Source organism: Hemitrygon akajei, chromosome 3 (genome assembly GCF_048418815.1).
Source record: "Hemitrygon akajei chromosome 3, sHemAka1.3, whole genome shotgun sequence".
NCBI lineage: Eukaryota > Metazoa > Chordata > Chondrichthyes > Myliobatiformes > Dasyatidae > Hemitrygon > Hemitrygon akajei.
In genome coordinates this window covers 131,820,109-131,834,843 of record NC_133126.1, presented here as the reverse complement: position 1 = coordinate 131,834,843, position 14,735 = coordinate 131,820,109, and the positions used below count along the sequence as shown (strand labels likewise).

The 14,735-nt window shown below is 41.0% G+C and overlaps 1 protein-coding gene across 6 annotated transcripts in view; it reads right to left on the bottom strand.

Moving 5' to 3' along the window:
* ppp2r3a (protein phosphatase 2, regulatory subunit B'', alpha) overlaps positions 1 to 14,735 on the bottom strand; it is a 346,067-nt gene that overhangs the window by 23,893 nt on the left and 307,439 nt on the right. For all 6 annotated transcript variants that reach the window (XM_073040814.1, XM_073040812.1, XM_073040813.1 and 3 more), the window contains 4 exons: positions 12,650 to 12,736; positions 9,988 to 10,144; positions 7,329 to 7,377; positions 6,302 to 6,391 (listed from right to left, as the gene is read on the bottom strand). In XM_073040814.1, coding sequence (XP_072896915.1) covers positions 6,302 to 6,391; positions 7,329 to 7,377; positions 9,988 to 10,144; positions 12,650 to 12,736 — 383 coding nt within the window. The remainder of the gene's footprint in view (positions 1 to 6,301; positions 6,392 to 7,328; positions 7,378 to 9,987; positions 10,145 to 12,649; positions 12,737 to 14,735) is intronic.

The following is a 14,735-nucleotide window of genomic DNA, read 5'->3' as shown; positions in this document are numbered from 1 at the left end:
TTCAAATAACAAGCCATGGGTAACAAAGGACATTAAGGACATCCTGAATGCTAAAAAGAGGGCGTTTAGAGATGGAAATAGGGAGGAGCTGAGGACAATACAGAGGGACCTGAAAGCCAAGATCAGGGAGGCTAAAGACAGGTTTAGGAGGAAGCTTGAGTGGAAACTCCAGCAGAACAACATGAGAGTGGTCTGGAGTGGGATGAGGACCATCACTGGGTTCCGGCAAACCAGCAACAGAGGAGCTGAAGGCAGTGTGGACAGGGCCAACGAACTTAACCTGTTCTTCAACAGATTTGACACTGTGGCCCCTGCCCATTCCCCACATGATTCATCTGTTGTCAGCCCCCAACCAACACATACTCCCACTCTCCCCTCTTACCCCTCCTCACAACCCCCCAACCTGCTCTCGTGACTACACCCGTCCCACACCTGGAACCACCACGGTGGGTTTCACAGGTGAGAAGACAGCTGAAACGTCTCCACCCAAGCAAGGCTGCAGGCCCGGATGGTGTCAGCCCCAGGGTGCTCAAAGCCTGTGCTCCCCAGCTATGTGGAGTACTTCACCATGTCTTCAACCTGAGCCTGAGTCTCCAGAGGGTTCCTGTGCTGTGGAAGACGTCCTGCTTCGTCCCTGTACCGAAGACACCGTGCCCCAGTGGCTCCAATGACTACAGACCGGTGGCATTGACCTCCCACATCATGAAGACCCTGGAGAGACTTGTTCTAGAGCAGCTCTGGCATATGGTTAGGCCACACTTAGACCCCCTCCAGTTCGCCTATCAGCCCCAACTAGGAGTTGAGGATGCCATCGTCTACCTGCTGAACCGTGTCTATGCCCACCTGGACAAGCCGGCGAGCACTGTGAGGGTCATGTTTTTTGACTTCTCCAGTGCGTTCAACACCATCCGCCCTGCACTCTTGGGTGAGAAGCTGACAGTGATGCAGGTGGATGCTTCCCTGGTGTCATGGATTATTGATTACCTGACTGGCAGACCACAGTACGTGCGCTTGCAACACTGCGTGTCAGACAGGGTGGTCAGCAGCACTGGGGCTCCACAGGGGACTGTCCTGTCTCCCTTTCTCTTCACCATCTACACCTCGGACTTCAACTACAACACAGAGTCTTGCCATCTTCAGAAGTTTTCTGATGACTCTGCCATAGTTGGATGCATCAGCAGGGGAGATGAGGCTGAGTACAGGGCTACGGTGGGAAACTTTGTCACATGGTGTGAGCAGAATCATCTGCAGCTTAATGTGAAAAAGACTAAGGAGCTGGTGGTGGACCTGAGGAGGGCTAAGGCACCGGTGACCCCTGTTTCCAACCAAGGGGTCAGTGTGGACATGGTGGAGGATTACAAATACCTGGGGTTACGAATTGACAATAAACTGGATTGGTCAAAGAACACTGAGGCTGTCTACAAGAAGGGTCAGAGCTGTCTCTATTTCCTGAGGAGACTGAGGTCCTTTAACATCTGCCGGACGATGCTGAGAATGTTCTACGAGTATGTGGTGGCCAGTGCTATCATGTTTGCTGTTGTGTGCTGGGGTAACAGGCTGAGGGTAGCAGACACCAACAGAACCAACAAACTCATTCGTAAGACCAGTGATGTTGTGGGGATGGAACTGGACTCTCTGACGGTGGTGTCTGAAAAGAGGATGCTGTCCAAGTTGCATGCCATCTTGGACAATGACTCCCATCCACTCCATAATGTACTGGTTAGGCACAGGAGTACATTCAGCCAGAGACTCATTCCACCGAGATGTAACACTGAGCGTCATAGGAAGTCATTCCTACCTGTGGCCATCAAACTTTACAACTCCTCCCTAGGAGTGTCAGACACCCTGAGACAATAGCCTGATCCTGGACTTATTTCCACTGGGCATGATTAACTTATTATTATTTAATTACTTATGGTTTTATATTGCTATATTTCTTCACTATTCTTGGATGGTGCGGCTGTAACGAAACCCAATTTCCCTCGGGATCAATAAAGTATGTCTGTCTGTCTGTTATAAACAGGAGCCAGTCTTCAGTTCTAAATGTAAATGGAAAGCAGTAATAAGTCTGAAGTTAAAAACACAGCATTGAAAACATAAGAACTGTCCATATAATACACTTGCTGGCTTCAAGCATGTGAGCTAACTGCTGAAGAGGTGCAATGTAAGACAGTGGGTAATTTAATTTGGCTAGTTTCAAATCAGACAACACTATCTAAGCTGTTTAATTCAATGAAGCTTGTAGCCAACATGGATAATATCACTTAGCTATTTAATAAGTCTAACCCATTGATTTTCACAGCTACCTGGACTATACCTCTTCCCACCCTGTCACTTGTAAAAATGCCATCCCCTTCTCTCAATTCCTCCGTCTCAGGTGCATCTTCTCTTAGGATGAGGCTTTTCATTCTAGAATGAATGAGATGTTCTCATTCATAGAAAGGGGCTTTCCTTCCTCCACCATCAATGCTGCCCTCACCTGAATCTCCTCCACTTCGCGCACATCTGCCCTCACCCCACCATGGATAGGGTTCCTGTTGTCCTCATCTACCACCTCACCAGCCTCCGCATCAGGCACGTAATTTTCCATAACTTCTGCCATCTCCAATGGGATCCCACCCACCCCAAGCACATTCCCCCCCCACTTCTGTTTTCCTCAGGGATCGCTCCCTGTGTGATTCCCTTGTCTATTCATCCCTCCCCACTGATCTCCCGCCAGTACTTACTCTTGCAAGCAGACCAAGTGCCACACTTGCCCCTCAACCTCCTCCTTTACTACCATTCAGGGCCCCAAACAGACCTTCCAGGTGAGGGGACACTTCGCCTGTGAGTCTGTTGGGGTCATCTATCATATCCGGTGCTCCTGGTGTGGCCTCCGGTATATCGGTAAGACTGACATTCATTGGAAGACTGTTTTGCCAAGCACCAATGCCCAAAAAATTGGAACCCCCCCCCCTCCCCCGTGGCCACCCATTTCAATTGTACTTCCCAATCCCAGTCCAAAATGTCAGCACGCGGCCTCCTGTATTGCTGTCAAGAGACCAAACTCAGGTTGGAAGAACAACACATTATATGCCCTGAAGGCATGTACATTGATTTCTCAAACTTCCAGTAATGGGCCCCCCGCCCCCTTCACCATTCCCATTCTCACCTTATGCCCTTATATCACCAACCTCTGGTGCTCCTCCCCCTCCCCTTTCTTCTATGGCCTTCTGATATCTCCTAATAGATTCCCCCTTCTCCAATACTGTATCTCTTTCACCAAACGACCTACCAACACTTTACATCATCCGCATCTCCTCCTTCCCTAGTTTCACTTATTACCTTCTCTCTCTTGTACTTCCTCCTCCCCTCCTCCACCTTCTAACTCTGACTTCTCAGCTCTTTTTTCCACTCCCGATGAAAGGTCTCAGCCTGGCACGTTGACTGTTTACCCTTTTCCACAGATGCTGCCTGGCCAGCTCAGTTCCTCCAATATTTTGTGTGCATTATTTTGATTTCCAGCATCTACAGACTTTCTTTAGTTTGTGATAAGTTGGAAGGCTTGCGTACTGATGGACCCCGAGTGAATCTGCAGATGCTGGAAATAAATAAAAAACACAAAATGCTGGCAGAACTCAGCAGGCCAGACAGCATCTATGGGAAGAGGTAGTGACGATGTTTCGGTCCGAAACCCTTCATCAGGAGTATCAACGGAGTTCTGTGAGTTGATGAAGTAACTTGGGATGGTCAACCCCTGCCCCCCCCCCCCTTACCCCATCCCTATCTATAATTTTAGTCTGGTTCTTTTTCTCTCTCTTTCCCCCCTCACTACAATCTCCCCCCAGCCCTACCTTTCTTTCTCTTTCATTTCCCATAATTCTCCACCTTTCCCCAGCCCATTTCCCTCCAGCCTATCACTTCCTAGCTCTCTACTTTATCCCTCCCCCCACTTCTTATCCCCCCTCGACCATCCCATGTTACTTCACTCCTGATGAAGGGTTTCGGCCCAAAACGTCGTCCCTACCTCCTCCCATAGATGCTTTCTGGCCTGCTGAGTTCTGCCAGCATTTTGTGTTTTTTACTGATGGACCACTTGTTTAAAAGGTATTCAAAAGAATATCATGTGTATGAAGTCACGCAAGTGTCAGAGAAATAGTATAAATTTTGAGAGAAGTTCAGATGTTTTAGGAATACTAATAAAACAAGAAGCCTGACAGAAACACAGTGTGAATTAACGTTCATCCCTCTGCCTTTGAATTCTACAATGGATGACTGGTTTGTCTGCCACTCATGGGTACATTTGCCTTTTTAGCTTCTTGGAATTACACGTGTTTTGGAATTCCTTTGTGTTTTAGAAATGGTTTGTAATTTGGAAGTCTTTAATAAGACAGAAATTTCCTGAGTTTTAAATGTGTTTCAAGAACGTTGTTTGAAGTTAAATGTGTTTCACCAAAGATATGTTTAAACTATTTTGTTAGCCGGTAGGGAGGGGGGTCCACCGTTCAAACAGTGGATATTGGCAGCTAAGCTTGATGTGGAGGATAAACATGGAAGTGAATTAGTCTTTGAAGATTGGGTAGCTACAGTATAGCCTCCCTTTAGTGAGAATACCCGTGGCTATATATCCAATAGGGCTTAAGGTCTTCATCTGAGTTTAGAACTTCGTGATCAGCAAACTCAATATCATCACAAACTGACCTTTTGTTTAAAGTCACTAACAGGAATTTATTACAATAATCACGACCTGCTCGACAGCATCATGGAAACGGAGGAAAATGGAAACAGAAGTAGACTATTGAGCGTAGAAGTTAGAGTAATGCTTTGCAGTGCAAGTGACCTGGCTACAATCGTGCATTCCTCTGGGTGCCCTGCTTTCTTCCACATTCCAAAGACGTATAGGTTAGTAGGTTAATTGGTCACATGGTATAATTGGGCAGCGTGGGCTTGATACGCCATATGCACCTGTTACTGTGCTGTATCTATAAGAATACTAAAAACTTGCTGCACCATTCAATGTACTCATGGTTCATCATCTTTCCAACTACGATATTCTTGCTTTCTCCCCATACCCCTTGATACCGCATGTCTAAAAACTACATCTTTCTTAAATATATTCAATCACTCAGCTCCCACATTTAATCATCTTTTTGGTGAATAAATTTCTTCACCTCCCAATTCAGTTTTCCTACTGAAAGTTCAAAGTAAAATTTTTTATCAGAGGACATACATGTCACCACATACAACCCTGAGATTCTTTTTCTGCGGGTGTACTTAGCCCATCTATAGAATAGTAACTGTAAACTAAACATCAGGAACTGTAAACTGTAAACAAATTGTGCAAATGCAGATATAAATAAATAATGAGCATGAAATAACAATATAACAGAGTCCTTAAATGAGTGTAGCTATCCCCTTTTGTTCAAGAGCCTGATGGTTGAGGGGTAGTAACTGTTCTTGAACTGGCGATGCAAGTCCTGAGGCTCTTGTACCTTCTACCTGATGGCAGCAGTGAGAAAAGAGCATGGCCTGGGTGATGAGGCTCTTTGATGATGGATGTTGCTTTTCTATGACAAAATTTCATTTTGATGCGCTCACTGATTGCAAGGGTTATACCTGTGAGGTACTGGGCCGAATCCACTAACTTTTGTAGGATTTTCCGCTCAAAGGCATTAGTGTTCCTGTAGCAGGCTGTAATACAGCCAGTCAGTGCACTTTCTACCACGCATCTATAGAAGTTTGCCAAGGTTTTCGATCACATTCCTGAGGAAGTAGTGCTGTTGTTGTGCTTTCTTCGCAATTTTATATGATGGGTCCAAGACAAGTCCTCTGAGATAGTGACACCCAGGAATTTAAAGTTACTGACCCTCTCCACCTCTGATCCTCCATGATTACTGGCTCATGGACTTCTGGGTTCCCTCTCCTGAAGTCTACAATCAGTTCCTTGGTCTTATTGACATTGAGTGAGAGATTGTTGTTATTACACACTCAGTCAAGTTTTCAGTCTCCCTCCTGTATGCTGATTCATCACCCCCTTTGATGCAAACCACAACAGTGGTGTCATCAGCAAACTTGTATATGAAGTGGATAACTTCCCACTTATCCATATTATCTTGCACCTGGTATGTATTTGTTCTCACTCAACTTGTCCAAATTGCCACATAGTCTCACCCAGATAACATAGCAGAAACAGTACTGTTTACTGACAACTTCTCAAGTTCAAATAAGGATGTGCAAGAAATACTGAACTTAACAATGAAGTCAATATCTCATGGACACATAATAAAAAAGTGTAAAGATACTAAGAGTCGGGGAAAATTACCTTGTAGGATTCTTCTTATCTTCTTCTGAAAGCAGAAACCATACAAAATCAGCATAGCTCATTCGACCTTCTCTCTGAACACAGTTTCCCCTGAAAATAAAGGAAACCAGAGCTATCTTAATTACCCAAATCAAAGCTGAAGTCTCTTTTCAAAAGGCAAATACAAAATGGGTCTTTAAAAAAAAAACTAAAATCTCCAGTCTATTCTCAAGGCCAGGGCAGATACACCTGACTTTATAGGGTAAGCTCCTTACAAGCAAACTGATAGTCTTTGCACTGTTATAATCTCCATTTATGATCAGTTTATGCAAGCAACAGAAACTCGATTTGATTTTCCTTATTGTTGACCCACCAAGTCGGGCAGCAGGCTGCCTCCTCATATAAAGTGGCCACAAGACCTTGCAAAGGTTTTGGAAAATCAGATGAATGTTACCTCTGCAATATTACTATATAAATGATTATGTTTTTATTCCTTATATCAAATGGATTAAAAACTGTTTTAAAACAAAATGGTTAATCATTCTTTTTAAATGGAGAGATCCACTGCATAGAGAAATGTGCCATACCGTTGACCATGTGCATGGACTATCAAGCACCCATTTGATACTAACCTCCTTTACCAGTACTTGACCTGCAGCTTATACCTTGGCAATTCAGGGACTTCATGAACTTTGACAGTACCTGCCTCCACCACATTTTCAGGCACTGTTTTCCACAATGCAACCAATTCTAGGCAAAATAATTCTTCTTCAGAGGTCCTATAAAATTATTTTGCCTCATCTTCAACCTATACCCCCAAGTCTTTAACACCACTGTATGGAGACAAACTACGTACGATCTATCTTATCAATGCCGGTCAAAATTTTGCATTCCTCTATCAGGGTTTTTCTCATCCTCCTGTTTCATTCATGCATATTTATTAATTACCTTCTCAAATAACACAATGCAGCTCCATCACAGTAACACTCTCCATTTTGAACTCATTCAATGAAAAACCTTAATTATATTAAAAAGATGTTATACTTACCTTGTGACTGCTCCAGAGAATATCCTTTCAATAATTCTATTAGAGATGGCTGTGGAGAAATAAATAAAAAGCCAACAGTTCATATTTTGGACACTGTGGGCATTAAATATTTAGGCCTTCAATAAGGGGTGAAGAGCTCAAAAAGCATCTCATCATCATTCAAGATTTAAGATTCTTTAATGTCACATCCAGTGCACAAGAGTAAAGAAGAACAAAGTAATTGTTATTCCAGATCTGATGTAGCACAAAACACAGCAAGTTTAAAAAAACAACACAATAATAAAAGCAAACACAGTAAATATAAATACATAAAATAGTTTATATAAATGGAGTGACTGTATGTCCATAAAGTGAAGCTAGGCTGGATTTAAAGTGACTGAGAGGAAATGCTAAAGAAATGGTGGTTGGGAGTGTGGGTTAGTGGGTGGAGGTGCAGATCAGCCTTGGGCCTTGGCTAAGGCAGGAAGCCCAGTGGGCTGGCCTGTATGGGAATACTGAGAGAGAAGGCAGCTTCAGCTCACATCTTTAATGGACCTGTATGCAAACAAAAAAGGACAACAGTGACTTTATCCTTTCATAGTTTTAATGCATTTAAAGTTTATTAAGTAGCATTTAATCAAAAATCAGTGGTAATAGTTCTGGCTCTAATTAATTTTGACAGCATGGCCTGTCTCACATAAATCTTATAATTAATCTTCACAGCACAACATTAAGGCTGACATTTTGAACTCACTTTGACTTTCATCAAAGCTCTCAACTAAGCCTTTCTTCAAACATTTTAAGCATTGATATTGGGTTAATATTTTTAACCAACAAATCCACAGTGCTGATTGTGGGTAAGAGGTTATACGATTTACAAAAGGTTTTCCTTATTCAGTTAATAACTGAGAGTAAAATAATGGCTGAAATAATTATGCTGGTACTCCATTGGCAGATGTTCTGGATTAAAAAAGAGAAAGTCACTGTTTCATCTGTCAGACATCATTGGGTTTACCTGATACTATAGTAGACAGAAAAAAAGGAAGGAAATTAAGGCTAAAACTTGCAATATTTCCTCAGAGATTTAGCAGAGAGTTTCAATGAGAGCTAAAATGAAGTGACTTCAAAATGTCAACAGTGAAGCTGCATCGTAAAGATTAAACTTGAGGATTTATATCAGGCATCCTGTGCAGTCAAAATCAATTTGAGTCACGGTTATTATCACTGATTCCTTGATGAACTGTTACTTGTTAAAATTAGAATGCATTAAAACAGGGAAAGAACAATAAATGAAAACCAATTATTTGTTTAAATTACTGTTAGGTATTTTCCAGAAGTGATTTTCTGGCTTTTATTTCTTTTGTGATTTTGTTGATATTAGATTCCATTATTAAACAGTTTTATTTTTATTTATATTTTAACTTCTTAGAAATGTTGTTGTGAATTCATGCCCTGTCTGTGGCACTAACTGGAATTTAAGAGGCAGAGCACAATATATAGATAATTGACATGACATATATAGCGTCACTGACTGGGGATGAGTACTGTATTTATACAATTTTCCTTCTGAATGAGAATTCAATTAAAAGTGCGAGTGGAGGCAAAGTTGTTTTACTCGCTTAGTTCTTCTGTTTTACTTATTTAGGAATTCAGTATGGAAAACAAAGTTGCCACAAACTCTAGCCAAGCCTTGAATGCGCCTATTCACATTATATTACCCAAGACTTAAGAAGTATGTCTGATAGAGAAAAGGCCATTTATCCCAATAAATGTATTTCATCCAGAGCCCATTTTTATTAGCCTAGTACTAATTATGGTGGAACTTCACCATGAACAGTTACATTGTGATAAAAAAAACTCTAAAAATATTGATTAAAATCATCTTAATTTTGTTCCAACTGTGTCACAAGGTTGCTTTATTGATATGGAGCTTGCCAGGGAAGCTGTATGACAGGGGTCCAAGTCTTAAACATGTGTGAAGGCCAGTTAATTTTAATTCCTAATTTCTGTGTGAGCTGGAATGATCAGAAATGGACCTTCAATCACTCCCCCAAAGAAAATTTCAGTCCTCCTTCTTTACCACACCCTCCTCCCCCCATTCCCTCTTCTTCACCACGAGCCACAATAGTCTTCCATCCTGCCTGATGATTATTTATTCAAACCTCTTTGTTATCCTCATGGTATATTGATACCAGGTTTAGTTAAGATCTGAAGACTGAACTATTTAAACAACCTACATTCAGTTAAGCATTTCAGGCCTGTGTTTGAGTTTTAGAAGAAAATTGGTGGTCACCCTTCCAATCTCAAGCTTTCCAGGTTAAAATTGGAGTTACTATATTTTGTTAAAAAACAAGCAAATCACCTTGAGCTACAACTAATAATCCATCATCTAAAAATTGTACTGAATCCGGAGGCAAAGACAATGTGATCTCAGGCTCTAAGATTCTGATGAGCAGTTGCTGCATGTGTGACCATACTTTGAACATTGCTCACTACTATCAAACCAAACAGAGCAAAAATGAGTTTCATAGTTGGAAATAAAATAGAAGATACAGCAAAACTGTAACAGCTAAAATTTGCTCAATAAAATTTTAAAAGGTCTATGAATATATTTAACTATTACACAGAATAATAAATAAAAATTAAGATAAATTGTTATGTCAGTTACAGAGTTGCTTACCATGGTCATTGTGTCTGGCCAAATCCTTTTGGTCAACAAAGAGGTCATGGTCAGTGTCTAGTTCCCAGAATTTACAGTAAATAACATAGAAATGCTCATAAGAGAAGTAGTCTGTAATTTGGTTTATGTCATCCTCTTCCTCTAGGAGGGCAAGAGTCTAAGGAAACCAAGTGACAAAAGGCAAATATTAGCAACAAATCAGTTCTTACACTGATCCTGCATGGCTTGCAGACTTTTAGACAAAGGCGTAAACTTTCTACCAGTAGAGAATAACCAGTGAGAAGCTCTCTGTGGGGCAAGTCATCTCTGATATCCATACCTGCATATTATGGTATGGAAGCCTGAGATGAGCTGGAGTTCAATGCCAAGATTCCTGCTTCAAAGCTGGACTCACCGAGAATCCTGGAGTGGAACACTAATGCCCCGTGAAGCCAGATACAATGCATGCAAATGAGTTTCCCACCTCATTTGAAAAAGATAAGTGTTCTGGGAGACTTTCCTAGTTTAACGTAATGATTTATAAATAAGCTTATACCATATGAATGTGCTTTAGGTAAAATGATTATTTTAGACTTTTCAACGATTTAGAAGTTCTTTATTGAAGTGTTTTTGAACTATTTTCATGAATCTCCATTAGAAAAAGCCTAAGCTGTTGAAAGGCCATCAGGGCAATACAAGGACGAGTCTCAGAATCGGTTCTGGTTGATGAGTCAGTGTAACAGGAAGATTAAAACCCCACAGAAACACAAGGATGCATAAATAACTGTGGAAATAATGTAGGTGGCGGTTCAGAGTAGTGGACAGCGCTGGAGGAAGCATCACCTTGTTTTAGCTAGATAACCTCTTTGCCATTCTAATGCAATAAAAGACAAATTTTCCAATCTCTTGTTCTGGAATGTGATTTTTAAAAGATCAACTATAGGATTCCAAACCAGCCACCACAGCTGATGGGGACGGAAAATTCCAAAACTGCTCAAATTAATACACCGGTCATACAAAGCAGATGTTGTTCCTATACTGTATACATTTCCCACATTGTCTTATGATGTAAGAGACAATTCCACTTATCAGAGCAATCACATTCCACTTTCCACATTCTTATGACATAGGGGACAATTCAGTCTATCAGAAAAGTCACATTCTTGCTACTTATTTGTTGGTAAGGTATTCACTCTCACATGCCTTGATTCTCCTATCACCCACCTGTACTTGGGATAATTTATCCTAGCCAATTAACCCACTAACCAGCATGTCTTGAGGAATCTGGGAGGAAAATGGAGCACCCACATGAAATCTTTGCAGTAACAGAAAGGACCTACAAATGCCTCAGAGAACAGCAGAATTTGGGTCACTGAAGTGGCGATACAATTGCACTACTTGCTGCAACACAGTGCCATACTTTGCCATTTGTTGTATGATTTCAAAAACAGTCAGACAGTAACAAAAAAAAACAATCATTCTTGATTTACTTTCTTGCTTCATTTTCTCTTCCTCAATCTGCTCTTTGGCCGCCATGGTAACCTAGTGGTTAGTGCCACGGTACTACAGCTCATGGTGTTCCAGAGATGGATTTCAATTTCGGTGCTGTTCTGCAAGGTGTCATCTTACGCCCTTGCGCTGGAATTTGTGGGTCTTCTCTAGGATTTCTGCTCTCCTCCCACAGTCCAAAGATGTACCGGGTAGGAGTACTGGTTTTTGTAAATTGCTTTGCAATTAGGTGGGGGTTATATTGGGGTTGTTGGGGCAGCTTGGCTCGAAAGGCCAGAAGGGCCTTCTCCACGCTGTATCACTAAATAAAATAATGCTACCATCCCAAGCTTCTCATTCTGCACTTGATCTGAAACTAAAGTCGCCCGCTGTAATTCTCCATCTTTCATGCTTAAAACCACATTGGTTAAACGTCTACACTGTTAGTTCTATTGTTTGCAAAGTGTTGGATATTCCTATCTACCCCATCCACCTGCCCTCCATCCTTCCCACCACTCCCACCCCAAACTTTGTCTTGTTCTATGGGCAACAGATTTTAACAGTGCACAAAGGCAAATCAAAAGCAAACTCTTCAAGTTCTGGGCCAACATGCTTTCAAATAAAATTTGTGTTATTAGACAAGATTATAATCTTAAAATGATAATCCCTTGCAACATATAAGCATCAAAGATATTTGCTCATTGTTTATTTCTGCAGATTATACTTAAATAAACACACTACCAATATTTCTCACTACACAAATGAAGGAAAATTGACCCTATTTATGAATAGGATCAAACACTGAAAGGACAAGTTCAGACTCAGAAAATCAATGACTATATGGAGCATAGCAGACTCTATGCTGTAGGAGAAAATGCTACATGAATACACTTAAATATATTGAATTCTGATTATTCTTATTTTACCATTGGGATTTTGTAATCTAGAATATTTTTAAATCTATTTGTTGGGTAATCCAACAAATATGGAGGTATCCAGGATTGGGCAGCTGAGTTAATAAAGTGACCTCTTTTTGTATAATGTAAGAAAGGTCATCAGGGTATCCAGTAGAAGAAATGCTGTGATGTTACACACACTTCCGCATTTTTAGCTTTTTAGGTTTTTTTTAGGTTCTCAACAGTGTTAACTCGCCGGTCAGCCTGACAAATTGTGAGAAATCTGGATCGTTACATACTTGTAGGAAGTTGCTCTTCCTTAGTTCTGTCAGAGTTATCTTGCCAGACCAGGATCTGTTGACTGTGTAGAATATTCTCTGTATCACCTATGGAAAAAAAATAAAGCACAAATAATCCTCTGTGTTGATTCCTGAGAGATAAGGGAAAGGGCAAACAGGCCGCAGTTCCACCTGGTAGTTTAGACAGCTTTCCTTTAAAAATTACAGCATAGTCTTGCCAACCTCAAATGCCACTCGATGTGTCTGATCTCCAAAGAGAAATTACCATTCTATTTTAAATCACCTCACTACGACTTGTTAACAAACTAGATTAACATTATTCATATACATTACAGAAACCAATGACAAACTATGTGCTTAATAAGGACAGTCATATGATAGAGGTTAGCTCTCTCACTCTTTCCATGACATGCTAATTTTGAAATCCCTAGCACTTACTCATGCATACACAAGTGGCTGCTGTTGTTAGCCCCTTGCTTTTTTGAGAGGTAGTCATATGAATCTGAATTTTTTTCTAACACTGGGATCTCAAAATCCCTCCCTCCTCTTCCTCCTCAGCTGTCACTGAAGGGAACTGCTTTTTTTTGATGCTGGCTATTAGTAAACATGCACAGCATTTGAAGGAAATGAGAGAGAGGAAAAAGCAGCAAGTTTAATTCCCTTGCAACAATGGAAACCAAGGGCAAAAGTGGAGAAATCAGATCATGGGATACCTGCAAGTAGTCTTTTTCCTAGTGGTAAACTCCTAACTGTCAATGACAAGAACAAACTGGTGGGGTGAGAAACCGTTTGTTTTCTTTAGTTAGTATAAATATTGTTTAAACAAAATCACCTTGTTTATAAGAAATTAATCCCAATTTAAGCATTGGATGCTGTCAGGCCACAACAGATAATGGTTGTTGATCTTGTCATCTGTCCAATTCTATTCTGAACTACAAGAATCAAAAGTGAAGCACATCAAACTACCGTTCTCTCAAACTGCCTATAGCATTCGCTGAAAAAGTTACACAGCAACAATACAATGTAGTGAACAAATCGGTGGAAAAAAAGAAATATGTTGGCAAGAGCAATTCATAAATAAATATACTTTAATTTAAGACTACATAATACCACCAATATGACTTGCATTCATCTCCTGTAGTCACTTGGCTGAAAATTATAGACAATGACTACATGCAGAATGAGCTCACAGCTTAACAAAGACATATATGTGTAAAAGCACAGCTTGGATGAACTTTAATTCCCAACCTTTTTTTTTGGAAGGGTATATCACTTAGGAACAATGTTGGTTGTAGCTGGCTCTCAAAGGCACATGACAAATTTTAAACAACATAATTGCTCAGTTAGATAGGCCTCCAAGAGGACTATAACCTTGCTGTAGGGTTCAGCTGCTTGCGTGCCTCAATAATCTGGCTGGAGTCAGGGCTCTTGGTAGGGTCACCCATGCCAAACAGGTCAAAAGATAGAGGTCAGACTATTGTTCACTGGTCCTCTAGAATCGGGGGTTCAGCTCAGGCATATAAACCTTAACTAGTAAAACAATACAGTTACAGAAATATCAATGAAGAATCCTTCTACATCTGAGTGTGATGGTATTCCTGGAACTTGCATGACTGACAGTAGTGACAACCGAGCTACTGACACAACGAAAAAAGCCCTGAACACCACCAGTGATGGAGGACCTTCACTGCTGTCCTAAACACCAGCGGCTTAACAGGTAGATAGGTCAGTCAGACAATACTAAATATTTTTTCTAATAAGGAGTGTGCTAGAAAATTCATGGAAAATAAGCATTACAATGGTAGTCCAATCACAAACAAGAGAAAATCTGCAGATGCTGGAAATCCAAGCAGCACGCACAAAATGCTGAAGGAACTCAGCAGGCCAGGCAGCATCCAGTCCTGCCAAAGGGTCTCAGCCGAAACGTCAACAGTACTTTTTTCCGTAGATGCAGCCCGGCCGGCTGAGTTCCTCCAGCATTTTGTGTGTGTTATTACAATGGTAGATAAGGTTAATAAGTACTATCACTGAATATTACAATATATTGTGGTACCCTGAACTTAATATAACAATAACCAATATTGTA